This window comes from Lachnellula hyalina (genome assembly GCF_007821495.1).
Source record: "Lachnellula hyalina strain CBS 185.66 chromosome Unknown contig00087, whole genome shotgun sequence".
Taxonomy (NCBI): domain Eukaryota; kingdom Fungi; phylum Ascomycota; class Leotiomycetes; order Helotiales; family Lachnaceae; genus Lachnellula; species Lachnellula hyalina.
The window spans coordinates 72,337-97,985 of record NW_022157201.1 but is presented as its reverse complement, the minus strand read 5'-3'; the positions used below and the strand labels follow the sequence as shown (position 1 = coordinate 97,985).

General features: G+C 47.8%; 8 protein-coding genes across 8 annotated transcripts; 6 read left to right on the top strand and 2 right to left on the bottom strand.

Moving 5' to 3' along the window:
• Positions 1 to 1,644: 1,644 nt before the first annotated feature.
• ANK1_0 (Ankyrin-1) lies at positions 1,645 to 5,337 on the top strand (the record flags this gene model as incomplete). The annotated part of the gene is made up of 4 exons (XM_031151478.1): positions 1,645 to 1,779; positions 1,858 to 2,047; positions 2,100 to 2,225; positions 2,276 to 5,337. The coding sequence occupies 4 exons, from the start codon at positions 1,645 to 1,647 to the stop codon at positions 5,335 to 5,337; spliced, it is 3,513 nt and encodes a 1,170-aa protein (XP_031004508.1).
• A 428-nt stretch (positions 5,338 to 5,765) lies between these two features.
• Positions 5,766 to 6,117, top strand: LHYA1_G006540 (uncharacterized protein; the record flags this gene model as incomplete). Its single annotated transcript, XM_031151477.1, has 2 exons — positions 5,766 to 6,004; positions 6,054 to 6,117. Coding segments are annotated over exons 1-2 (258 nt in total), but the record flags the coding sequence as incomplete, so codon positions are not given.
• Positions 6,118 to 7,849: 1,732 nt separating this feature from the next.
• Positions 7,850 to 9,744, top strand: LHYA1_G006539 (putative ankyrin repeat protein; the record flags this gene model as incomplete). Its single annotated transcript, XM_031151476.1, is given in 2 exon segments — positions 7,850 to 9,080; positions 9,095 to 9,744. 2 exon segments carry the CDS (start codon positions 7,850 to 7,852, stop codon positions 9,742 to 9,744), a joined length of 1,881 nt encoding a protein of 626 aa, XP_031004494.1.
• A 1,082-nt stretch (positions 9,745 to 10,826) lies between these two features.
• On the bottom strand, positions 10,827 to 11,594 carry did2 (Vacuolar protein-sorting-associated protein; the record flags this gene model as incomplete). The annotated part of the gene is made up of 4 exons (XM_031151475.1): positions 10,827 to 11,099; positions 11,157 to 11,372; positions 11,434 to 11,511; positions 11,559 to 11,594. The coding sequence occupies 4 exons, from the start codon at positions 11,592 to 11,594 to the stop codon at positions 10,827 to 10,829; spliced, it is 603 nt and encodes a 200-aa protein (XP_031004493.1).
• Positions 11,595 to 11,916: 322 nt separating this feature from the next.
• LHYA1_G006537 (uncharacterized protein) lies at positions 11,917 to 12,445 on the top strand (the record flags this gene model as incomplete). Its single annotated transcript, XM_031151474.1, has 2 exons — positions 11,917 to 12,067; positions 12,096 to 12,445. 2 exons carry the CDS (start codon positions 11,917 to 11,919, stop codon positions 12,443 to 12,445), a joined length of 501 nt encoding a protein of 166 aa, XP_031004511.1.
• Positions 12,446 to 13,309: 864 nt separating this feature from the next.
• LHYA1_G006536 (Cytochrome P450) lies at positions 13,310 to 13,693 on the top strand (the record flags this gene model as incomplete). The annotated part of the gene is made up of 2 exons (XM_031151473.1): positions 13,310 to 13,354; positions 13,406 to 13,693. 2 exons carry the CDS (start codon positions 13,310 to 13,312, stop codon positions 13,691 to 13,693), a joined length of 333 nt encoding a protein of 110 aa, XP_031004510.1.
• Positions 13,694 to 22,158: 8,465 nt separating this feature from the next.
• LHYA1_G006535 (uncharacterized protein) lies at positions 22,159 to 22,797 on the top strand (the record flags this gene model as incomplete). The annotated part of the gene is made up of 1 exon (XM_031151472.1): positions 22,159 to 22,797. The coding sequence occupies one exon, from the start codon at positions 22,159 to 22,161 to the stop codon at positions 22,795 to 22,797; it is 639 nt and encodes a 212-aa protein (XP_031004496.1).
• Positions 22,798 to 23,505: 708 nt separating this feature from the next.
• Positions 23,506 to 24,217, bottom strand: inhA_1 (Isonitrile hydratase; the record flags this gene model as incomplete). The annotated part of the gene is made up of 2 exons (XM_031151471.1): positions 23,506 to 24,149; positions 24,187 to 24,217. 2 exons carry the CDS (start codon positions 24,215 to 24,217, stop codon positions 23,506 to 23,508), a joined length of 675 nt encoding a protein of 224 aa, XP_031004495.1.
• Positions 24,218 to 25,649: the final 1,432 nt, after the last annotated feature.

Below are 25,649 nucleotides of genomic sequence, written 5' to 3'. Positions count from 1 at the left end.
GATTCAGTCATATCAAATGAGACGGTTCGCGTGCGAAGAAATTCCCCGTACTGTATCAACGCGCCCCCGCCCCTCGGACGAAGCTACTATGGCCTTTTCTTCTCGATTACCTTCTTTCTTACAATGAGAACGTTTAATACAGGATAGTAGTGGGATAGGAGGACGTTCGAGATACAAGATACAGGTTCGCCCAAACGGCGTCATGCCTCCACTACACTATAACATATTGTCACGGCACATGTTGGTCGTTGGTCAGAGAATTCCCCTGAACATCAAGAAGTTGTTATTTGCAACATGAACGACGTGCCCCTCAGTTTTGGAGTTACAGCAAGAAGTTCTGCACTAATGCGACAACTAGATCCTATAGCCATCGTGTGCTTCCGACAAGCCGGTGCTGGAGAATATTTGCGCGATGAAGATACACTCTTTATAGGATCGAGGGAAAGAAATGGGTATTTAAAGATCCGACTTGTCAAGCTAATAAGTGCTTTTTGCACGGCTTATATACCACGTCCTGACTTCTGTGTAGACTACTTGCAGCGTATTGGCCTGCATCAAATTACTCCAGATATGCACCGAAACCTAAAATTTCCCAGGTTCGCCTAGCCGTTCAGGTTAACTTCTCATCTGCTTTCTCGAAAATTAATGCACTGGTTGCGGCAGGCACATTTGATATGGCGGTCAGACCACGCAGAGAATTCATATCCTCAATGCGAACCAAAGATCCGTTATGACGATGGCTATAGCACTATGATGTAGGAAGTCGTGCTAGGACAGCCAGCAGTGCTGGCGACTGAAGCCTCTGATGTCCCGATTTCTGCGTCTGCGTAACATAGCCGTTAGTGGATGATCGTGGACTATGCCCACTACACTACACAGGTTGATCGCTTACTTGAGACACCCCTGTCGCTTGTTCTCGCCCTGCGAAATAGTTTCCATATAACAAGAACGGTCGGTGGAAGATTGGCTATGATTGCGATGATGGCGATGAGTGACTCGGTGGAAAACATGATCTATGAGAGTGACTGCCACTCTGTCAACCGGGCTCAGATGAGAATAAATCACGTCTTAAGGTTCTCATGTTTATTATATAGTAAGATCCATTCAACTATGTTGTCGCGAATTCTGGAACTGAAGAAAAATAACTAGTATAGAAACGCACCGCAGCTGGGCACAACGTCAAAGCTTCGCACCGTACTTGGTTGTAGAACTTTGGAAACCACCAATTAAGCTGGTCCTAAGGTCCTAAATCATGTCCGATATTTACATGTACGATGCTTGGGTAGCATCCCGAGACATTGTGGAAATCTCCAATCATGATGCGTGATAAACGTAGGGTCCGAGCATACCTACAGTACAAGCCGGGCGAGTTGCAAGGGTCGGCTCAGCTCTAAGTAATTTCCGGACGCGATCATGTGGAGAAAGCCTTGCCGGCTTGCCAATAAGTATCCCAGCATGTGAGAAGTCCAACACACAGCCACGCCTTGGCGACAAACTTTGGGTTGAGCCAATCACCTTAAAGTGCCCTTTAACCTTATATCCAAATACGAATTGATACTAAAATCTGTCGCGCCACTTCATCCCGACTTTTTGGGAGCCAGCATACTGTTCTATTCGGCGAAGTTTATTGAAAAATCAATAAAAATGTCTGTCGCTCGATCGATATCGGACGCTGAGTGGGAGGTGCATAAAAAGGATATTAGCAGGTTGTATCAGAACCAACCTCTGAGTACAGTCATGGCAGTCATGGAGCAAGATCACGGCTTTATTGCAAAGCTAGTCACCCAACTTCCAAAATAAACTCACAATCAAGCTGACATGGTATGAAGGAAATCTCAATACACCCGGAAATTCAAGCAATGGAAGCTTTCAAAAAACTCCACGGGTGACAAATGGAAATTCGTAGCTCGAAAATTGGAGAAGCGGAAGCATGAAGGCAAGGAGAGCGCGACATATATTGATGGGAAATTAATCCCAAAGAAAAAGATCCGGAGAGAAATATCCAGATATTGTTCGCTTTCTTCTTCTTATACTACACTCCATACAGGTAAGTGGTAGCAAACCAGCTTCTGACAAATCCACAACTGAATATTTCAAAGCCCCGAGTCCGGAACCACTTCCTGGGGTCGAAGTTTGCACGCCAGCAGGAGGGGCGGGCAGGCCTCAAATTGTAGATTACCTTCATATTCCATGGTTTGAGTTCGAGATATTATTTCAATCACAAGGTCTGTACTCATTCTATGGCTCTAATGATTCTCCTCTAATATTCCGCCAGCAATCGAGTTTACGCAGAGACAACCTAGTCGGCAATATCCTGCGCTCTCCGCATGGAACGATCGAAACTTTCCTGGATTTCTTGACAACTATAGCATAAACTCGCCCGTGCCTCAAATGCAACTCCCCGAGCAACAATGGAGCCTCCATGGCGTCGAAGCAACACCCCAGACAGATGTCGTGTTCGACTTTTTGTCGGGGAATTCCGATCCATATTTGAGCACGTCCATCGAAGCAACGGATGAATTTCAAAGTTCACTTACTCCTCATACCTCTGACGAAGAAGCGCGATCCATATTCGCAAACATCTTAGGTGATCCTTATACTTCACTTGATGAGAATAACACTCTAGGGATTACCTCGCGATTGGATGGGATTCTACCCGAGAGACAATATGGAGAGGTCGTACACAATGTTAAGAAAATATTCGACTTGTCATCGATGGTCGATGCGTCACTACAACTTCTACCCTATGCCATTTTCCTATCGTCCAACAATCTTTTACGCTGTTCACAAATTGATAAACTACTAAGGTGGATGATTGAAACCGATCAATCATTCCTCATTGAACGCTTGATTAGGATAAAATCACCAACAGTGGAGATCTTTCTGTCGCACCTCCTTCTCAGTGCAACGAGATTGCAGAATATTGATATGGTGCTTGCTGTTATCGCTCAAGGGATAGATGTCAACACAGCAGCAGGCGATGAGCCGAAAGTGTCTGCGCTATATGAGGCAACGGTGCGCGAGAGTGTGCATCTCGTTCGACTTTTGTTAAATGCAGGGGCGAACCCAAACGCAAGTATTACGTCTAGCCTGACAAGATCCCCACTACAAGTGGCAGTATCTTCAAAGAACCATGAAATCGTGAAGATGTTACTCGACGCAGGAGGGGACCCGAATGTTATGCCTGGCGGACTCTGGTCCCGAAAGACATTACTTGCTTCTGCGGCCTCGAGCCAAGATGCGGCTTTGGTTAAAATACTTTTGGAAGCGAAGGCAGAGGTGAATATGATGACGCAATCATCTGTTACTGCTCTACAAGAAGCTGCCTATGCAAATAATGTAGAGCATGTTCAGCTTCTTCTCGATGCCGGAGCTGATGTCGATGCTCCATTCGGAAATCAGTACCAAACAGCCCGTTTAGCAGCCGCGAAGGAACGCGGCAAGCACCTAGTATCCTCGATTCAATTTGCAGCATACAACAATAACATTGAAATGGTTCAGATGCTACTGGACGCAGATGCGAACGTGGATGGGTATGCCCTGGTTGAAGGTGACGCTCATCCTTATGGTGATGATGATGAAGAGGACGATTTCTTCTACAAGTCTCTCCAGACACCGCTTCAACTCGCTGTATCGAACGAGAATGGAATTCTTGTTCGTCTACTACTATTATCAGGGGCAGATGCAAATGCACAGAAATTTGGAGATACGCCTTTGCAAATAGCTGCACGGAACGATGATGTTGCGTTGGTGCGGCTCCTCCTACGGAATGGCGCCTACGTTAACGCTGCCGCGCGAAAAAAGGGCGGGAGAACTGCCCTCCAGTCTGCTGCATCTACTGGAAACAACGATCTGGTACAGATTTTGCTAGATGAGGGTGCGGATGTGAATGCGCTTCCAGCGTATGAAAATGGAAGGACGGCCATTCAAGCCGCAGCTCAGGGAGGACATGCTGAAACTCTTCGAATACTGAGAGATCTTGGTGCCGACGTAAACGCCAAAGCTAGCCCAAGAGGCGGAAGAACTTGCCTCCAAACAGCCGCTGAGAACAGCGATACTGAGATGATCCGCCTTCTCTTAAGATTTCGTGCCGAGGTGAACGCGCCAGCTGCCAGTGAAATGGGAAGGACTGCGCTTCAAGCAGCTGTACAAGGGCACAACAGCGCCGGAGTCGATGTTCTTCTTAATGCTGGTGCAGACATCAACGCTGCACCCAGTAAATTAAAGGGCATGTCAGCTCTTTATGGAGCTGTACGTAACAATGATCTAGAACTAAGTCGCCGGCTCCTGGTCACTGGGGATCCCAACGGGGCAACAAGTCGGCATTCACCAATTGTCAAGGCAGCGAAACGTGGGAATTTCGACCTTGTCAGGTCTCTTATTGATGCAGGTGCCGATGCTAATGCTCTTGGACAAACACGAAAGCGTCAATTCGCATTGCAAGCAGCTGTGGGAGGTGGCAACATCGAAGTTATTCGGATTTTGCTCGAAGCTCAGGTGGATGTTAATGCTTCGACCATCAAATATTCTTTAACACCTTTGGAACTTGCAATTCAAAAAAATCGAGTGGACATGGTTCGCCTTCTACTTAAAAATGGCGCAAGTGTCAATCCTGCACTAAGTGTTAAGCGTCCTGCAACCACAGCCCTTGGTGTAGCAATGTCCCGGTTTTCGGTAAATCTTATCATCGTCGAAGATTTGATTGAGGCTGGCGCAGACATTAATAGAGGAAGTAGCGCCTATGGCCTACCACTTTATGCTGCGGCACATGATTACTCCTTGACCAAACGTCTATTGGATGCCGGAGCAAATGTGAACGGGCAGTGGCCTGATTACCCTTCCCCTCTCCAGCGGGCATGTGCTGGACTCAATATCGACACTATACGACTATTGCTAGGCGCTGGCGCTGATATAAACGCGCCTGCAAGTCCAAAGTACGGGAGAACCGCTCTTCAAGCAGCGGCCCAGCGTGGTAACCCCCCTATCGTCAACTTACTATTACAACATGGCGCAAACTGCAATGAGCTGGCCGCAGAATTCCATGGCGCTACTGCACTCCAATTTGCCGCGCTAGAGGGTAGGATTTCTATCGTGTTGCTACTCCTCCGGGCTGGAGCTGAAATAAACGCGGCTCCATCAATAACAGGAGGGAGAACTGCCCTGGAAGCAGCAGCAGAGCACGGCCGTCTCGACGTAGTGTCATTGCTTTTGAAAAACGATACTGATATGGACGGGCTTAATGCACGGTGTCAGAGGGCAGCGAAATTGGCGGCAGCAAATGATCATGTCATTATTTCAAGACTTCTGCGAGAGTACAAGCAAAAAGATACAGAATAGAAGAAGCAAAACCCTAAATACATACCGTAGATATTGCACTCTTTGAGTAATAGGCATCTAATTAGCGCAAGATGGTAGTCTAATGTGAAAAAGCTTCACATCTATCTCTTATATACTTTGATATAAGGCAATAGAAGCGCGAATTTATAATAGAATACGAGTTGATACTAGATTAAGTACTAATTAGTATTAGTATTATAAGATAATCACTTTACTATAATTATAAGTTAGTAGGTTATAGTCTTAGTAGTTGCATTTATATTAGTTATCTAGCTAAGATAGTAGTTGCAACACGACGCACCAAATGGCACACTTCCCTCCACCCTCCCCCACAACTGGCACAAAAGACACATATGACCTTAACGAGAAGTACGGATTGTTTCGGCTCAAGCCAGTGCTCAAAACCACAGGTAATAATGAACATGCAGCGACAAGCGCTGTAGATATTGTTGCTGTCCACGGCATTGCAGGAGATGCCTACGGTGCATGGACACACGATAATGGAACCATGTGGCTCCGAGATCTTGTACCAAAAGACTTACCAGGGGTACGAGTCTTTTCATATGGGTACCCTCCCCAAGTCTTCTTCACCCTCGGGACGGGTGGCCTTGAGGACTTTTCTAGGGGCTTGCTCGAGGGATTACGAGGCGAGCGACGGGGAAAGGAGGTATTTTCTAACCCAACTCTTAGCAGAAAGTATCTCCTAATATTTTTAGTATGAGAAGCGTCCAATCATATTCATCTGTCATAGTATGGGAGGGATTGTCGTTAAAAAAGGTTAGATCAAATTCATACTCTCAACCTTGTTTATTTAAGCTTATATTGAATTAGGCCCTTGTTATTGCTAAAATTGAAGATCGCCGCTTCGAAAACATTTTGATGTCCGTAAACAGCATCATGTTCCTTGCTACACCGCACCGGGGATCCTCCGAAACACAATATCCTGGGATATTGGCCAGTATGGCTAATTTGGCCATGAAAAAAGTGGAGCGGCGCGATTATTCGGACATTCGAGATCAGACCTCATCAAGGCCCTCGAGAAGGATTCACAAATTCTTTTAGAAATCTCTACAGATTTCAGGAATCAGATGCGCACCATCAAGATCGCCTCTGCAATTGAACAAAATCTAACCCCTCCGGCAAAATCATTGGTATGTTCTTACTCCTGTTCAATCGTTCGCGGATAATTCTAAGAAAGACCGGATAGATCGTCGAGAGAAGTAGCGCTATTATGTTTGTACCTGACGAGACAATTCTACCTATGTACGGCTGTGACCATAGCAGCATTTGTAAATTCGACGGAGCACATAGTTGGGGCTACAAGGCCATTCTACGCGTCCTCCAAGATTGGGTTGATGAGATTAAGGAAAGTCAGTAGATATGATCTAATTAAATCTTGTTATAGATCTTTATAGCACGGTAAATCATCGGCCAATACCTAACTGTTTATTCTACTTAGTGAACGATAGTGCAAAGACAGATCAGGATTTTGGTAGGATTTCAATCAGCCCTGCGCCCGAACTTAATGATCTTAGTGCTAACTTGAATAAGAATGCCTCCAATCACTAGGATTTCCAGAGATCACCTACCGACGACAGGACGCAGATAGAGCTCTCCCACATACCTGCAGCTGGATATTACGGCATGAAACTTATATGACATGGAGAGACAAAGAACGAGGGATGCTTTGGATAAATGGAAAGCCAGGCTCGGGGAAATTAACCCTGATGGCTTTCATCTATAAGTCATTCCAGGAGTATTCCAAGCCGAGTAGTAATTACTTACTTCTCGACTTCTTCTTCCATGCCCGAGGCACTCTATTACAGAAGACACCAATCGGCATGTTTAGGTCCATGTTACATCAACTATACGATAAAGTTCCTGCCGTTCGATCGCAAGTCTATGCTGCCTTCAAGGAGAAAAGAAAATTTGGCGCGACTGGAACAGATTGGCAGTGGCAATCTAAAGAGTTACAAGACCTCTTCTCTGCTACTATCGTTGGAGCTTCCAAATCGAGGTCGATAACCATATTTGTGGACGCTCTAGATGAGGCTGGCTCCAAGACTGCGAGCGATCTTCTTATTTACTTTCACGATTTATACGAAAACTACCTTATACCGGAGAACGAAACCGCGAAAATCTGCATTTCGTGTCGAAAATACCCTAGATTATCACTCAACACCAGTCTGCAAGTCTGTGTTGATGATGAAAATCATCAAGACATTCTGAAGTACGTCGAAGATCGGCTTAGTAGACTATCAGGACCGGGAACTGTAACACTCTCTGTCTATGAAAGGAAAAGGCTCGCGCAGACCATTTTAAGGAGAGCTTCAGGGGTGTTTATGTGGACAGTTCTTATTATTTCACGAATCACTGGATACATCCAAGAAGGTTGCCCGTTCTCATTCATTAATTAGAAACTCTGGAAAGTACCAGAGGACCTGAGCGAAGTTTACGAAAACATAATCAAAACGGTCATTCGCTCTGAATATCGGCCAAAACGTACCTTCTAATGCAGTGGGTTTGCCTAGCTAAAGAACCGTTATCAGTAACAGAACTACGGTATGCGTTCTCCTCGGACGATGTCTTTCAATCCGAGAATTTTGAGCACAATTATACCGATGTCCATATGAAGGCTCGAATTACTAGCTGGTCTGGTGGCCTAGTGGAATTTAAATATCACAAGAACAAGACCATTGTACAAGTCATGCATCATTCTGTCCTTGATTATTTACAACCAGACGGGTCAAAATACTTGGCGGCTTCTTCCAATACTAGTCTCTCCCAAGATGAAGGAGAGTCGACGGTAGTATCGACAAAATTCATTCTAGGGAAAAGCCAGCAGCGACTTTGTAAGTCGTGTGTCAACTATCTTCAGCGAAAAGATGTTCTACAAGCTAGCCAAACAGCACTTCCCACCAATCTTCATGAGCGAGACGAAATCTTTTTGAAGGCGCTTCCATTTATACACTATGCAACAAGATCTTGGTTCAAGCACGCAGAACAAGCCGAAAGCCTCGGGATTGTGCAAGAGGATCTTGTACAGCAGTTTAGATCCCCTCCAGGACTAACCTTCAAGGCCTGGGTAAAGATATTTCAGGCAATTGACGTATACAACGCAGAGTGCCCAAATCCAGGTTCAACATTACTGCATATTGCATGTAGCTCAAATCTTCGAAGTGTTGTTAAAATTTTGTTAAGTGATCCTGAGAGTATTCATACACAAGACGATGCTGGAAACAGACCTTTGGATTTTGCTGCTCAATGGGGCCATCTAGAATTGGTCCAAACACTCCTCGATGCAGGAGCTGCCATAGATCCAAAATGCCAAGAGGAAGCAACGGCTCTTGTGCGTGCAGCTGGAAATGGACACAAAGAAATCCAGCAACTGTTAATACGAGGAGTCGCAGAAACCAACGAAAGCACTAGACCGTCTGGTAATGCCCTTCAAGCTGCTGCTGGAAATGGACATAAGGCAGTAGTCCAGATACTACTTGAGGAAGGCGCCGATGTCAATGCGGGGAACGGCGGCTACGATGGTACCGCACTGCTTGCGGCCTGCGCGATGGGTAACGAGGAGGTCGTGAGGCTGTTACTTGAGAATAGGGCCGACACCGAGGCAAAGAACATTGATGGAGAAACGGCATTGCTTTGGGCAGCCGGAGGTGGGTTTGAGGCTATCGTACAATTGTTGCTCGACAAAGGAGCGGATATCGAGGCGAAGGATATTATAAAGTCACAGCGTTGTTCTGGGCAGCCAGGCACGGGTTCGAGGCTATTGTGCGGTTGCTGCTTAGAAGAGGAGCGGATATTACAGCAAAAGATGACGAAGGAGCGACAATTTTACTCCACGCAGCTGAGCACGGGTCCGAGGCTGTTATACGGTTCCTGCTTGATAAGGGGGCAAATACCAAAGCGACAGATAATTTTGGAATGACAGCATTGCTCTGGACAAGTCAAAGCCGGTCCGAGGCCGCCGTTCGGCTGTTACTTGAGAATGGAGCAAATATTGAGGCAAAAGATAACGATAGAATGACAGCATTACTTTTTGCAGCTTTAAATGGGTACGAGGCCATAGTGCGCCTGCTACTCCAAAGAGGAGCAAATCTCAACGTACAAGAAAATTCTGGAATGTCAGCGTTACATTTTGCAGCTCGCTATGGTTCTGAAGCCATTGTCCGGTTACCACTCAATAAGGGAGCAAATATCGAAGCAAAAGATGTTGATGGATGGACGTGGTTGCTTTGGGCGGCTCACCACGGGTCCGAGGCTGTTACACGATTATTGCTTGAAAAGAGAGCAAATGTAAACGCAAAGGATAAACGGGGTGAGACGGCGTTGTCATTGGCAGCTCAGTACGGATCTGAGGCCATCGTGCAGCTACTTACTCTAAGTCGGAGCTCGTGATCGAGTGATATATAGCGACTTTCCCAACTTGCTATATCATGTAGAATGACGGGTGGCAATAGCACTATAGAAATTGTTGGAATAATACACTAAGAGTATACGATGGAATAGGTCTTAAAGCTGGCATAGAGAGGTCAAGTCATATATTATAATGTGTATAGAGAAGAGGATATAACAGCATAACTGACCACAAAACTGGTCTTCGGGTATTCGATGTCAGCAGCTAAATCCAACAGACACAAAAACCGCAGAACTTGGTCAGAGTACCATAATAGGCTTTAGGGGCGCGCGCCCGTACCTAATTACCGGTTTCCGCCAGTTTTGTTTTCTAAGCCTCAATGATATCCTTAATTCCCTTTTTTACTTCCTGCTAGAAGTAGAACTGTATTTCGCTTTCTAGATTAAGTGATATTCTAGCAAATGCTATTTCCTTATCCGAGAATACTATTAACCAAGAGTTGAATAACGATCGAAATACATAAAATATACCTAAGGCTAGTAGTAACCTTATTCCAAATCCGGTGTATATAATCCTAAGAACAGCTCCGAGCTAAGGCTTATGCTAGAGTAGAACGTCAAGATAGCCTAATTCTCCTTAGTCTACGGTCGTATGTGGCAGGAAAATCTTTGTTTGAATATATATACGAATGTCCATTGGGCGTGAGCATGCCTAGTCCTTCTTGGCTGAAGCTTTACGAGTAGACCATGTTAACATTGAAAAGATAGATAGTTTTAGCTATAACCTGTCAATTTCTTAAGTAGTTGTGAGGTCAGTTTCGTCCTAGGGTTGCTCGTGCACGCATCCTGATATTCTCATCGTTGCACATTTTGAGGTCGATACTGTGGTTGGGCGCTCAGACTCCCCCATTCTAGCCGATGAATCAAGTTCACTATACATCACGACTTCTGTTTCAGATGGATGCATCGATAAATCATAGCTCACAGGACAACCCACTCATATCAAATCAAACACCCTTCTCTAGAAAAGAAGTCCAATACGCCAATACTATCCGCAAGTGTCTGAACAAAGCATACGCGCAAGTCCTAACGCCAGTACCGGAGTAAATAGACCCGCTCCCTACCTACGACCTCAGCGCCCTCAACCTCTCACCCAACCCATCTTCCTCGACCTCCGTCGGCCCACTCTTCACCGGCGCCGCAGCCACAGGCTTCGCACCCTCCATCTCCTGAGAAATCTCAACGCCCGCCTCATCCGCAACCTGGTTCATCAGCCTATCGACGTCTTCTTGCGGCGTGCCGACAGCTGTTGCGGAGGTGGTGGCACTTTCGTAGTAGCCGGTTGCGACGTCTAGGTCTTCGAATTGTGTTTCAAAGCGGTCCATTACTGCGGAGATCTGTTCGGGGCGTTGTTAGTTTAAAGACATGAGGGGCAGGGAATGAGAGGTATATACCTTTTCCAAATCCATAGCTTTCATCGCCTGATCCATCCCCTTGACAACATTCATCATGCTTCCCGTAACCTGACGCATCGTAACAGCCGTCTGCACTCTACTAGCCACCGCATCAATCCTACTACCAAGTCTCAATAAGTTTAAGCGTTCGTTCTGCTTGCGGATTGCGTTCTGCGCATAGATCTTGGCGATGTCGTTATGGCCCTGTTGGATTGCCTTTTTACCGTTGTTAGCACTGAAGAATGAAATGGGAAATATGGATAGCAGAATGGCATACCTTCTTAACCTTGTCCTTCTCTGTCTTCTCGTCCTTGCCAGCTTTCGCAGCCTGGCGGTTTAGTTGCTTCGTCGTGAACTGTTCGTTGTTAGTCTGAATCCCTGATAAGCGCCGTGCGTACTTACCTTCAGGTTGAAGAGTGCTTTCTCGAGTCCTGACATGATAGCAGATGTATGGGGAGTTTGTGGATGTGTGTAGCAACGTATGGGTGTTCGAGGAAGTGGCAGCCTTCTGTGTCTTGAGGTTCGAGGTTTATAGATCGTGAGAACCGGCTTGTGACGTTGGCGGGGTACGGCGATTTCAGGTGCCACTAGCGCAGATATATACATACCCCGCCATGATTGTATAACTTCCTTCATTTACATTTACATTTACATTCACATTCACAACCACATTATATTTGACTTTATATACTACAACTCTCTTTGTTTCTTCAGTACATGTCTCAATCCTACTCTACACATGTATAAAACAATTCGCAAAATGACAATCAAAACACCCCTAAATGTCCAATCCTTTCCCCGCCCACCCCTGCTCGAGCGTACCCCGCGGCATCTCCAAGTGAAATACAAGGGGCAAGTAATAGCAGATACCACAGAAGCGTATTGGGTTTTGGAAACATACCACGCACCAAGTAATTAGTTCTTTCCTCTACAATTAAGTTTACTCACTAATACAAACACAAGCATACTACCTGCCACCCTCATCCCTTTCCATTCCCCTAACCAAAACACGCAAGTCAACATACTGCGAATGGAAAGGCTGGGCGACATATTACTCGCTCTCCATACCTCAATCATCAGAAACGGTAGAAGACAGAATCTGGAGCTATGATCAGCCAGCGGAAGGATACCAGGCCATCAAGGGGTATTTGAGCTTTTATGCAGGTCCATGGCAGTGTTTTGTGGATGGCGAAGAAGTGCAGCCCCAACCGGGAGACTTCTATGGGGGGTGGGTTACGGAGGAGTTGGAGGGTCTGATCAAAGGGAGTAAACAGACGAGGCACTTGTAGACGACTATGGCGCGTTTGAAAAGGGGTGTATGAGTTTTGTGTTGATGAGAAGATATTCAAGTTGTTTGAGTTGACAAGTATGTACTCGGTGAGTACCAAACGCGCTCTCAAGGGCTGTTGAAGACTTTACTATTTCTTCGTTACGTATTGTCAATTACAAAGTTGACTAAATTTGCAGGGAGGAGTTTACGTCTCGGATGAAGTCCTCCACGACATCTTTGGTAAAGATGCCTTGGATTGAAAATTTAGTTGGCTTTTACATCAATTCGAGAATATGTTGCTTCGAATCTTCGATTGGGGTACGAATGTCTATCTCACCCCATGGAATTTCTTGTACAGCCCTAAGAAATTTCGACAAGCTTGTTCCAATGTTCATCATTTCGTAGAGCAATATATTCAAGAACTGAAGGGCGAAACCGAAGCTTTTGGAGAAGACTCGTATAATTTTATCCATCAGGTTGCAGAGGAATCGGAGAATACCAAAGAACTTCGCGGCCAACTCCTTGATGTGTTATTAGCTGGGCGAGATACTACAGCATGTTGCTCATCCTGGACTTTGTGAGTCATAGTCTTGATCTTCTATCACCCGTGTACACCGAGCTAATAGATGGATTTACCTATGCAGCCGCCTTCTTGTCCGACACCCTCATGTAATGAATCGCCTTCGTAACGAAGTCGCCACTATTATGGGCGGATCAGACCAGCCAAGCCGAGAACAGATCAGACGAATGCCATTTCTTGCTTGTGTTGTCAGGGAAAGTCAGTAGACGTCCTGTCCTAAGCGAATACCAAAGCTCAATCGATCTAGGTCGTCGACTTTATCCTCCAGTGCCCTTGAATAACCGTACAGTCACGAAAACCACCATGTTGCCCACTGGTGGTGGGCCTGATGGAATTAGTCCCATTCTGGTAAGGAAGGGCGAGCTGGTCGTCTTTTCTCAGTGAGTCAATTCTCGAAAGAGAGACATTTTTGGGGCGGATGCAGACGACTTTCGTCCAGAGAGGTGGGAAGACGGTGGACTCTCAAATATTGATTGGGCTTATTTTCCATTCAGTGGTAGGTCAAGGCAATGTTTGGGAGAAGACTTCGCCCTCATGGAGGTTTTATATACTGTTGTGAGACTTTTACAAGCTTCTTTGGCTATTTCGTTACCTGCAGGCGAGAAGATCGAGCCTGTCGGAATGGAGAGGCAACGACTAATGCTTGTTCAAAGTGCAGATGGATGCAAGGTCCAGATCAAACGTTGATAAATACAATAACAAATGCACAACTGCCTCCGAAATAAAATAAAAGAAAAGTCGCTGTAAGAAACGAATGTTACATACATAGAAACTTCACGCCAGGAATACAACTGAGTACTAATAGCATGCTATTCATGACCGAGAAAAACGTCAAAGTCATCCTAGAGTGTGAGAAACAACGTAATAAGCATGTGTACCATACCTACGATCAAGGAAATGCCTTTTCATTGGTCACTAGCTCGATAGCAGACGTAAGGCGCATCTATTAAGTGACAAACCGGAAATCCTGTATTATATATGGCGCTAGGAGAGGGGGTTGGAGGAGTGTTTCAGACGACCACCCTCTCTTGCTGAGGCTCTGTTGGCAGCTTACAGTATGACCTGCCGGTAAGATGCAACGACTTAACGCTCTACTCCCATTTCTTCCCGCATTTCACCTCCGTATTTTCGCTACCAGGTTCAACTAACAATCTAACTATCCAGTCATATTCTCAGTCATGAATGCTACAAGATCGAGCGATTTTATTCTTTGCCACTCCGGGGACCTCTTAACGTACCGATGGGTGAGAAATTTGATCGAGTTCAAGTAGTAAGAATGCTTGCTTGCCGACGGGCCACGAGAAAGGATAATATCTATTACAGAGCAGAGCACATGAATACATTTCCTCGACCGAATTGCAATCATCGACACAATAACCAGCTGCATTGCACGGGAGGAGTCTACAATTCTCCTCTTCTATACCCCACATAAGTCCAGCTCCCCGACCCTCCAATTCCCATCAATCATCCTATTCCATCCCGTTCCGTGGCAAAACCACGCCCTTTCCGATCCGTCGAAGGAATATTGAGAAATAAAATTAGTGGGCATGCGCAGACAGGCACCGAGAGATGAGAGACGAGAATAGAAATACAAGCATGCATGCATACGTGCATACTCGGCCGCGAAGGATCGAGACTAATGGTCGGTTTAGTCGGTCGGTTCGACTATTAGTTTAGAGAGAGGGATTTATGGATTTTACCTAGATAGGATAGGCAGGCTATATACAGTACCATGTGACCTGGATACCCCGAGTTCTTTTCTTTCTCCTGTCATCGAGGTGCGTATGGGATGAAGGAATTTACTATACGGATATTGTATGCATGTTTAAAATGAGAGAGGACTTACTCGGTACAGTACTTACTATACGCGTACGTAGAGTAAGAAGCAGGTACGGTAGATATGCAGTGCCGGTATTAATTGTACAGCATGGCAGGATATGGTAGGATAGGTGTCAAGTAACGTTAAAGATAGATAGATGTTGTACATTCATTACCGGCCTGCATGCAGGTTTTGTGGAAGAAACGTGGTGGGATTAACTGTTGTCGTGCTACTAGTACTTCTGGTTCCAACTGTGGGGAAAGACAGACAGACGCTGGATGGAGATGGGAGCACGAGGAAACATCTTCAAGTTCCAGGCTATAGTAAAAGGTTGGGAGCAGTTCGAAAAAAAAAAAACACTTTGAAGACAAATCGTGAGACACCTTATTGTGAACTTTGTATTTCCTATATCTATGCATTTAAGCATGAATTCATGCGCATCTATATTACAGTGCTTCAATGCACGTCGTCGCCGTCACAAACATCCTAATTACAAACTTGACTCCGTCAAGCTCCTATACAGTTCTTCTATTCATCCAGACATCGTTTGTGGCCGATGGACCATCCGTGGCTCATCCCAGGCCAATTTTTTTGAAACCCCTCCCAATGTTAAATAGAAAATACTAAGGATGGTATCGAAGTAGAAACGCCTCCCAATGCATGATAAACCTTCCCAATGTTGTCATGCTAATGCCCGCGGGAGATTAGAATGAAATTATTCGCATTAACACACGCTTACAAAGCGAGGATAGCAAACAACATGGCGAAAGACGCGCTGCCAAAGGCAACACGGTTTGAAGCCGCGGCTCCAGTGAATGGGACCTGGGATGGTACGGATGAAGCAGATGCGACAGGCTTGCCGGTTCCGACTGGGATGGTGGCAATGGTTGTGGCCTTTCCTCCAGCGGCGGCAGAGGTACCTGCAGCGGGAGCAACAGTGGCTGGTGCAGTGGCAGCACTGCTAGCTCCGGCTGGAGTTGCAGCTGGTGCAGTGCCAACGACGAGAGCTGGTGCTGGAGTGGTAGCAGCGGCACCTGAAGCAGTGGCAGCTGGGGTAGAGAAGGCGACTTGGGGAACCGTGATTACGGTGGAGAGAACTGAGGAAGTCGAAGATGATGGGATGACGACACCAGAGCTGACACCAGTTGACTGGGTGCAAGGGACCACGAGTGTGGTGTAGACTGAGATGGTGGTGACTGGGTAGGCGGCCGAGGAAGCTGCAGCGGTAGGCGTAGCAACCACGGAAGAAGCAGGAGCTGTGGCACCAGCAACTGAAACGGTAGTAGCCTGGACGGCGCCTGAGGAAGCAGAGACTGAAGGAACACCAGCTGCCGAGGAAGCAGAGACTGAAGGAACGCTAGCTGCTGAGGCCGAAGAGCTTGGGGAGCTTGGGCATCCAGTGACGATGGCAGGGTTCTGGGGAACGTATGGGGCGCAGATACCCTGGAAGAATGATGCGGCGGTAGAGATCTCAGCGGCATCAGCACCGTAAGCGGAGAGACATCCGTAAACGCTGTTGACAAAGTCGGAGCTTGGGCAGTAGCAAGAGCTATCGGTGTTGTCAATGCAACCAACAATGAAGTTCCAGGTGTTCAAGCATGCTGGGAGAACAGTTGGGCAAGGAGCGGTGACAGCTGGAGCAGTCGAGGAAACGGTAGCAGATCCGACAACCGAGACAGCTGGCTTGGATGAGCCTGCAGCACCACCAGCAGATGAGGCCACGGTAGCACCGGAAACAGATGCTGCTGGGGAAGTAGCAACGGCGGTTCCACTGACTGGGCAGACAGTGGTTCCTACAGCATAGGTAACAGTAACGAGAACAGTCGAGGAAGCAGGGCAGTTGGTAACGGTTGACGCACAGCTAATAGTGGTGGAGGTGATGGTAGTGGAGATAGTAGAAGTGGTCAATTGAACTGGGCTGGTGGCGACTGGGGTAGTTGCGGCGCCTGGAGCAGATGAAGTTGGGACACCGGCTGCAGACGAGGTAGCTACGACGGCGGTTGAAGCTGAAGGAGATGAACCTGAGGCAGATGGGACACCAGCGGCGGATGAAGCGGGAACAGTCGAGGAGCCAGCAGCGGTCTCGCTACCTGGGGCAGATGAGGTTGACTTTCCAGCTGCGGAGGAAGTAGCTTCGGTCGCGGTTCCGGGAGCAGATGAAGTTGGCTTGCCGGCGGCAGACGAAGTAGCAACGGTCTCGGTGCCGGAAGCAGTTGTGCCAGGCGCAGATGAAGATGGTTTGCCAGCTGCGGATGAGCTTGCCTTTCCGGTCTCTGTGGCAGTAACTGGGCAGACGGTGGTTCCAACGACACTAGTGATGGTGACAAGAACAGTCGAGTGGGCAGGGCAGTTGGTGACTGTTTCTGCGCAGGAGATGGTTGTGGAGGTGAGCGTGGTGACAATTGTCGACGTGGTCAAGATGACTGGTGCGGATGATACTGGACCAGTGCTAGCGGTGGTGGAGTTGCCGGAGATCAAGACTGAGGTGGTACCAGCGGGCTTGGTCTCACTGGATCCTACTGACTTGGTGACAGAGGTGTAGACACCTGGCTGAGTCTCAGTGGTGGCTGGCTTGCTGACCGAGCTGGATGTAGCAGGCTTGCTCTCGCTAGATGGTCCTGACTTGGTCACTGAGGTGTAGACACCGGGCTGGGTTTCGGTAGTCACTGGCTTGCTGACCGAGCTGGTTGCAGCAGGCTTGGTCTCGCTGGATGGTCCTGACTTGGTCACTGAGGTGTAGACACCGGGCTGGGTTTCGGTTGTCGCTGGCTTGCTAACTGAACCTGTTGACTTCGACGCCGCGGGGGTGGTAACTGCAGGCTTGCTAGCGGTTGAAGTGTAAGCTGGCTTGGTGGCCGAGCTTGCAACAACACTGCTGGTTGCAGATCCGCACTGGAATCCAATGCTGCTAATCGAGATGGAACAGCTGGCCTTGCCAGCACCAGGAGATCCAGCGGTTTGAGTTGGGTAGTTGATGGTCAATCCGGTGGCACCACCGCACTGGCTGTTGGTAATAGTTGAACCCTTCGACATGCAAGACTCGGTGTGCTTGCATGTAGATCCACCTGGCATGGCGTACTGGAATTCGAGATCGCAGTCAATCTCAGGAGCGATTACTACGTGATCGACGGAGAAGCCAGATGTTCCAGAACCGCATCCGATGCTGGCTGAGTTGCCTTTGGATCCAGCAATACCTACAGCACACTTCGATCCGCTACCTCCACGGCCGGTCAACCCAGCACGCTTGGAGTTGCCCCAGCTGCCACATGTGTAGCCGGAGAAGGTCAAACCTCCGTGGGATCCGATGTCCTGTCCGCTGGTGTATGAATCCCAGGTGAAACCTGAGGATTGCTCAGAAGTACATGTATTGTTGGTGTTACCAGGGCAGCTGTAACTGCTACTACCTGAACCCCATCCGCTCTGATGTATGTTAGTCAGAATTCATAAATGAAGAGTGATGGTACGAACGCCTGTAGCTGCGGCGGCTCCTGCCAAAGCAGCAATAGTAAAAGTCTTCATAATGAATAGATTTTAAGTAGTATAAGGCTTCTGATCAAGAAGGTGGGTGTGAGAATTGTGGTACAGATGCAACTGTAGATAGCGACTGAATGAGCAGTTTCGTATGCCAAACGTGAGAAGGAATAAAGAGATATGAAGTCAAAGAAGCGAATGACTCTGACTGTCAAATGGACAATATTTGAATTAAGAGGTATGGAAAGAAGACACCTTAAGAGGATAGCGAGGAAATGAAGAGATGGACCAGAGGATTCACAGGATTATTATACTTTTGGCCCGGGGCCATGACTAGCAGAGGCTATGACCATTCCATAGCCTCCTCGTCCCATGTGAACCAGTCAGAGCACCTGTGCCCTGCCGCCAGCGGAGCGGTATCCATGATTACGGATGTGGGCCAGGGTTCATCCTTTGCGCGCGCGTTGGTCGCCGTTGAGCAGAACAGTGCAGTGAAGATTAATCTGCGATAAATGCGGGTCGATCTGAGTTAAACTGGGTGTGCCGTATACAGCAAAGGAGGAAGCGCATGGATGAGGAGGACTAGACGAGTACGGGTTAGTCAGGGGAGAGGGAGTGTTGCGGGGGTCAAAGTTGAGCTACTTGAAACGAGATATGGCCAACTAATGCAGGTACAACCGCGAGGGGCCTTGGGCGGGTGAGAAGCATAATCCATTGGGTGCCCGTCCCCTGTACCAGAAGAAGCGCAGGGAATAGTTGGAATAGGTACAGGGAATAACCATCAATGCCTGCTCAAAGTGTCCGATTTGGCAAGAGGCTTCTGTCCTGTCGTTCCATCAGGTCCTAAATCGAGCGCGCTAAAACTCTTCTTCAGCGATCATTGTTCGGGGAAGCGGCTCCTTTAGGAGGGCCCCTTGTGAGATGCCCAACGTAGGTTGCGGCAAATGTTCTGCACACAGGCAAGTCTCAGTCTGAGCGCAGGCCTGATAGAGATAAATCGTCTGATTGAGGGCTGCTTAGACTCGTAGGTAGGCATGGATGGACCCAGACCTGGACCTGGACCTGGAAAGTCCTCGGTCTGGATATTGCGCTGGCACCCCGTCCTGTATGCTGTCTGTCTGTCGGTCGTTCTCTTTACACGAGGATTGGACCTCGATTCCTCGAAACACTGGCGCCTCGTATTGTCCCGATGCAGAAAGGATATGGTGGGTAGAGTAGCGGTAGTAACGAGAACGAGTCAAAAACGGGCCATGTTTCTTTTTTAGAAGTCCATAGACGTCGGTCGCGGCTATGGAGCGCCAAGGAACATTACGCTCCAATCCTTGCGAGCTGGTTGCCGCACTCCATAATTATTCGTGGGCTGCACGTTTCAAAATACCATCTGTTTATTTTGGGGACCAACCATCTTCTCCATCTCCACACCACACCACACCACACCCTCGAACCAAAATGTTGTTGCATGAGAGGATGCGCTTATGTCGTACTAAAACATGCGCCCTATAAGCACACCCAACTCGCAACTGCCATCCTGCGGCTACAGTCAGTCATTTCGATGGGGAAATGGCAATCATAGGCAGGTGCGGTACGGTACGTTCAACTAAAATCCAGTAATCCTGTGGCTATGAAATAGAATGAATGAATCAATGCGCTGTAACCTAAGCATCTACCAATATCACCCACCAAAAATCAATAGGGGAACACGGATATGCGAGTAGTGGGCACATTTGCTAACCTGATCCACTCGGATCGGAACTTCGGGCTTGGTCTTTCAACTTTCAAGTTTCCACAGCTTCCACAGCTTCCTTAGTGACTCAGTCCTTCCTCGGCCACTTTGCGTTGTACCCGGATTTCCCAGTGAACCGTACTCCATAGAACTTTAGAAAAAATCAGAGACTAAAACTCGATAAATAATCTGGGAATAATCAATCAGATGATCAGGTAGGTTCAATCCGGCTCGCGGCTCGATGCCATTACCACTCCAAGACTCCAAACAATTTCCACCGTTCAGGAGAAAAGAAGCTCGCTTAGAGAACTTTCTCTCGCACGGTTGACGGTGCGATCTTATGATTCCCAAACAGGCAGCATCTCCAAATGAAGTCTTCCTAGATAGGCCGCATTTCTTTTCTTTTGCTCCAACTCTACTTCTTAACATACCGGTATTATTACTACGCGATGTTAATAATGGATGCTACTCTGTTTCCTTGGCCTGGAGGGGTAATATGTCCTGCAGATCATCCGGGAGAGAAGTTGCAGGCGAAGACGAAGACGAGGACGAAGCACCGGATATTTGGAGGCCAAAAGCAGTTAATCATTAATCATTATCAATTGGGTGGGTGCAGCATATTTGCTTGCAACGTCTGACCACCTTGATAGAAGATTAAATGGCATGTGTACTCTGTAGGGAGCCAGCGCAATCCTTCTCGTTCTCGTGCTCGTGCTCGTGCTCGTGGCAGCTAGAAGTAGAAAGCCAGCAATAATAGGCACACAAGATAAGCCAGTATGCCCTTTTAGGCGAATGCCACCACATGAAACGCTACGGCAAAGGGGATCGATCGAGGTTCGACGGTAACTCGATCCGTGCTTAATTTTAAAAAGGAAATGCGTACCTTGCAGCCTCCCATGTCATCCATCGCTGGCTGTGGGGAAATCCCGCCATGAAACATTGGGTTGTTTTGAAACATCGTCTGCTGCTTCACATCATGCAGGCTGAAGTGAGAAAGTTAAGGTACGAAGTCCATGGGAAAGAGAAAGAGGCTGTGTAAGAATTATCAGCTGTGCGGTGCATGAGTTTAATTTACTTCTGTTTCCACGTTTAAAGCTTCCCTGCTGCTGGTGAAGAAACTACTGTTGTGCATTGCCGTTACCTACCCTACATTATGCTGAATGTTGTACCCAAATTTGTGATGCTATGCAATTGCCGTTACCTACACTATACTGAATGTTGTACCCTGATTTGTGATTCTGTGCATAAACGTTCATTGAGGCGGTGCCATGCTACTATACTCCACCTGCACTGCTGCCGGTCTCGAGCCGTTGTTACTCTAGACTTCGCCAAGAACATTCGACGACTACCTTAATCAAGCATGAAGAGACGAGACCGAGCCCGAGAAATACGGGAAACAAAGGCAAGGCGAGTTCCGACTCCTTGAAGAAAATCGTGGATTAGGTAACTTTGGGATTAACTTTATGCTTCCCTGGTCCCTAGTCCTGGGACTGGGTCGAGACTTGCAAATCATTACAGTACTGTGGGGAAGATTGCATGAAACGACCCGGCCGGCTTATCACCTTCCTAATCAGTGTAGCACTTAGTAATCATTTGAGTGCTATGACAACCCCCATTACACCAACCAAACCTCACGGCTTTTCATCGTTAACAAAAAGGCATAACTGTAAATTATGCTAGATGCTTCAACTCGTGTAAAAGCAAGTGCTTCACAGTGAGAACTTTTCTACCCCGAGTGGGGTTTATTCTATAACTTACCAGTCTCTCCTTTCTCAATTCCTGCTCTTAGATCTTCAAGATGAGCTCGTGTGTACAAGCAAGATAGAGGTTGCGATCGTTAGTGAGTAAGTCACTCCCACTTTTGAAATCGTTTACGACGAACCTCTTCAGCCCTTCTATTTGAAGAGTTTGTAGTATTTCACCTTTATTCCAAACCTGTATTCTCAGTTCTAGCTTTCATTTATCTCAGCATATAGCCAAGTTGCGGCAAGATAGCATAGTATTCCACGTCTTGCAAGCTCTTCATGATTCATATTGATTCAAACCCAATTCCCATCCAAATCCGACTCATTCTATCCGCTCCCCTCACAACAATGGCAACAGAACATTTCACGCTCCTCCCTTTATCCCTCCCCACCGATGCGCCAGAGATCTTACGATTGCATTACCAAGTCTACCTCTCCGACACTCTACAACAGCACCTCAACACCTACCCCAGAACCAATCTTCATCGAAACCCACCTCCCAGGCCTCCTCTCCCGCTTCTCCAACCCCGGCCTCCTAGCCGCAAAACTCGTCCCTACCTCCGCTCCAAATCTCATCGCTGCATACATCGTCTGGAACCCTCCTGCGAAAGCTACCGACGCCAGGACGCGGGAGGAGCGGCACGAGGATATTAGGAAAGAAGCCGAACAGCAAGGCGAAGGGATTGACAAGGAAATCTACTATAAGCTACGGCTTGAAGACGAAGAGCTGAATGAGAAATTCTTTGGCAAGGGCTTCGAGACTCGCTTCTGGGTCCTGGATGCGTTGGTCGTGGATGAGAATTTCCAGCGCAGGGGCCTGGGGACTAGGCTGGTGAGATGGGGACTTGATGAGTTGCAGAAGCGTAGGAAAGAGGGGGGAGAGGGTGCGTATTTGATTGCTAGTGCGCAGGGAGAGAAGACATATAAGGGAGCCGGGTTTCAGCGGGTTGGGGAGAGGGTTGCGAGGAGTGGTGGAGAGGGGGAGGGGGAGGTGAGCTATACGCATGGCTGGTTTGTGAAAAGGTTTGAGTGATGGCATCGTTGGATGCGCCATTTTCTTGGAAGGATGTTCCTGTTCACTGATGAGATTGGGTAAGCCTTGGATGCACATTCTCCAAGAGTCAAATCAACGACCATTGCGCAGAAAGAAGTGCTTGATGTCGTCAATAATTCAGTAGGTCGATTCTTCAATCTAAATTGTTACATGCGTTGACCGCTCAAGCCAATCACTCTCATCTATGTTTCTTACATTATGTTCATTCTATCGGTGTATGTCAGCAAGTGAAGCGTTTCGTTTCTTGGTTGACAACCCCTCGCACATTTCTCGGGCTTTCCTACACTTCCGTCGGTCATGCCGGAAAAGGTCAAATGTTCCACCGGAAGCTCCACTCGAATGTTTCGTGGCCTCTGAGGCTTGGAGACATATCGTATTCGTTTCTTGCTCAGACCACTTTCACTTCATGCTCAAAAAGCGGGCTCTATCTACCTGCGATTCTCCATGTAATTATGGAGAATCAGTAATTGGCAAGCAACGTTAATTGCCGAAACTCGAGATTTATACTTTCTTATCCTGGTTAAATGCTAAAACAGTCACTTCGGTACACTCGAGTGAAAAGAGAAAAAGGTCTTCTTTTGAGTGGAACAGAGTTGAGTTGTTTTATTGGTAATTCTACACGATCTTATCTTCAACCATCCCATGCCATCCCATGCCATCCCATCCCATGCCATCCCATGCCAACACTCAAACCACCACGCCCTGCCTCCAAGCATACTGCACGATCTCCGCGACCCTCTGGGCGCTCTCCAACCCCGCAACCTCCCGAATCAACCACAAGCTAGCATCCATGCCACAACTCACCCCTCCCGCCGTTATAATCCTCAATCCATTCCCACCCCCATCACCACCACTTCTACTATTAACCACAAACCTCTCCTTCAACACCTCCGTTCTCCCCCACCTAGCACACACCTCTTCCAGCTCATCATAATACTCACAATGCGTCGTCGCGCTCTTCCCATCCAACACCCCCGCCTCCCCTAGCACCAAACTCCCCGTACACACACTGAACAGCGTCCTCTCCCTCCCTCCACCTCCCCCCTTCCTCTGCTCGTTCCCTAACTCCGCAAACTTCTTCACCAGCCCCAACGGCTCCCCCTGTACCTCCAACACGCCCCCCGGATCCGTCACCCCCCCGCCCGGAATAACCAGCACGTCGTAATGCGCCAGCTGCGCATACGCTTCCGCAAGTGCGATGTCTCTATTGACGCTACAGTTCTGGGACGAGAGCACGGTTGGTGAGGCTGCTGCTATGGTGCATGTGAAGACGGGGGTGTGTGAGGTGGTGTGGAGCGCGTGCGTGAGGATTTCGAGGGGCCCGGCGAAGTCTAGGATTTCGAAGGAGGGCTGGATGTAGAAGAGGACTTTTAGGGGGGGGTGGGGTTGGGGTGGCCATGGTGGTGTTGATGTTGTTGTTGGTGTTGGTGAGAAGGAGATAATGGTTATTGAGAGGGGTGGTGAAGCATTGTATACATACGTAGGTATATACCTACGAAAAGTGCGGAATTGAGTAACTAACAAACCTACAGTCGGACTCTGCTCTCGGTGAAAATAAACGCCCGTAACGGATATAGACGGATATACATACAATGTGTCTATTTTCCACTTATACGCATGTCTTGAAGCGAGTCTACTATCTACTCATTTGATTACTTTAACTCAACCTGACTTCAACTTTTCTCCATTGGCATGCAGTCTTCACCACTATATTGAAGTCTGTATTGGAGTACGGTTTTGGTGATATCTCAGCCACAGAGAGTATGTGGAACTCTCTGCACTCTTTTTTCCCACTCGATATATTGGATATAAATTATATCATGTCTCTGGGATTGTTGCTTGAACTAGGCATCAACCAGTGCATAAACAAACACAAGTGAGTGCTGCACTTTCTCAATATTTGGCAAGTATGGATTCGACATAACTTCTCCTCGAACTGGGAGGAGATAGCGTATTATACTGTACCTAGGACGGAGAGACACAGAAAGACGCAAAACTTTTAGGCAGTCTGCTTGAAGTGTAGGAAATATGTAGGGAAGTATTTGGCTTGGTGCCACTTGACCTGTTTGCAACGCACGTAGAGATTGAACAATCTACACACCACCACTCCACTCCACCTTCAAACGACCCATAGTCCTCCATATCCATCCATCCATCCATCCATCCATCACCCAATCCTTTCAACCATCTCCACCATCCAAGCCAACCTCCCATCCCCCGCAACCTCCGCAAATAGAAACTTCTCCGCCCCCCCCCCCCTCCACCGTCCCATGAGCAACAATCACATGGCCCCCCATGCCACTCCGCAAGCTGGTTTCCGGCGCGCAGGAACTGTGTGCATATAGGCGTGGTGCTGCCCGGTGGCAGGATGCCGCGCGGCCAGCGCATATGTGCTACGAAGCCGGCGAAGTCGCGCGTTGTGTCGTCGTCGTGCTGCGTGAAGATTGGGCCCAGTTTGGAGAGCTCGGCTTCGGTGGATTCGGGGCGCTCGGCGAAGAGGCTTGCGAGGGCCGCTTGATAGGTTGATACGTGGGAGGCGAAGGTGGTCTTGTATGGGTGGGCTGATAAGGGCGTGGTGAGGTGGAGGTAGAGGTAGAGGTGGTAGAGGCCATTGCTGTGTAGATATAGATCTAGACTGCTGTTTGTAGTGTATAAACGGGGTTGTAAGAGCCCTTGCAATCGCCAAGGTATGATATTGGGATGGAGTGATAGGTGTTGGTGAGTTATCATAGAAGTTACCAAGGACTTATTATCCCAGGTGTTCAAATCGCTGCTTGGAGTTTGAGTAGAGTCCACTTGAATATTTTTAATGCTGTTGCCTATAGTATCGA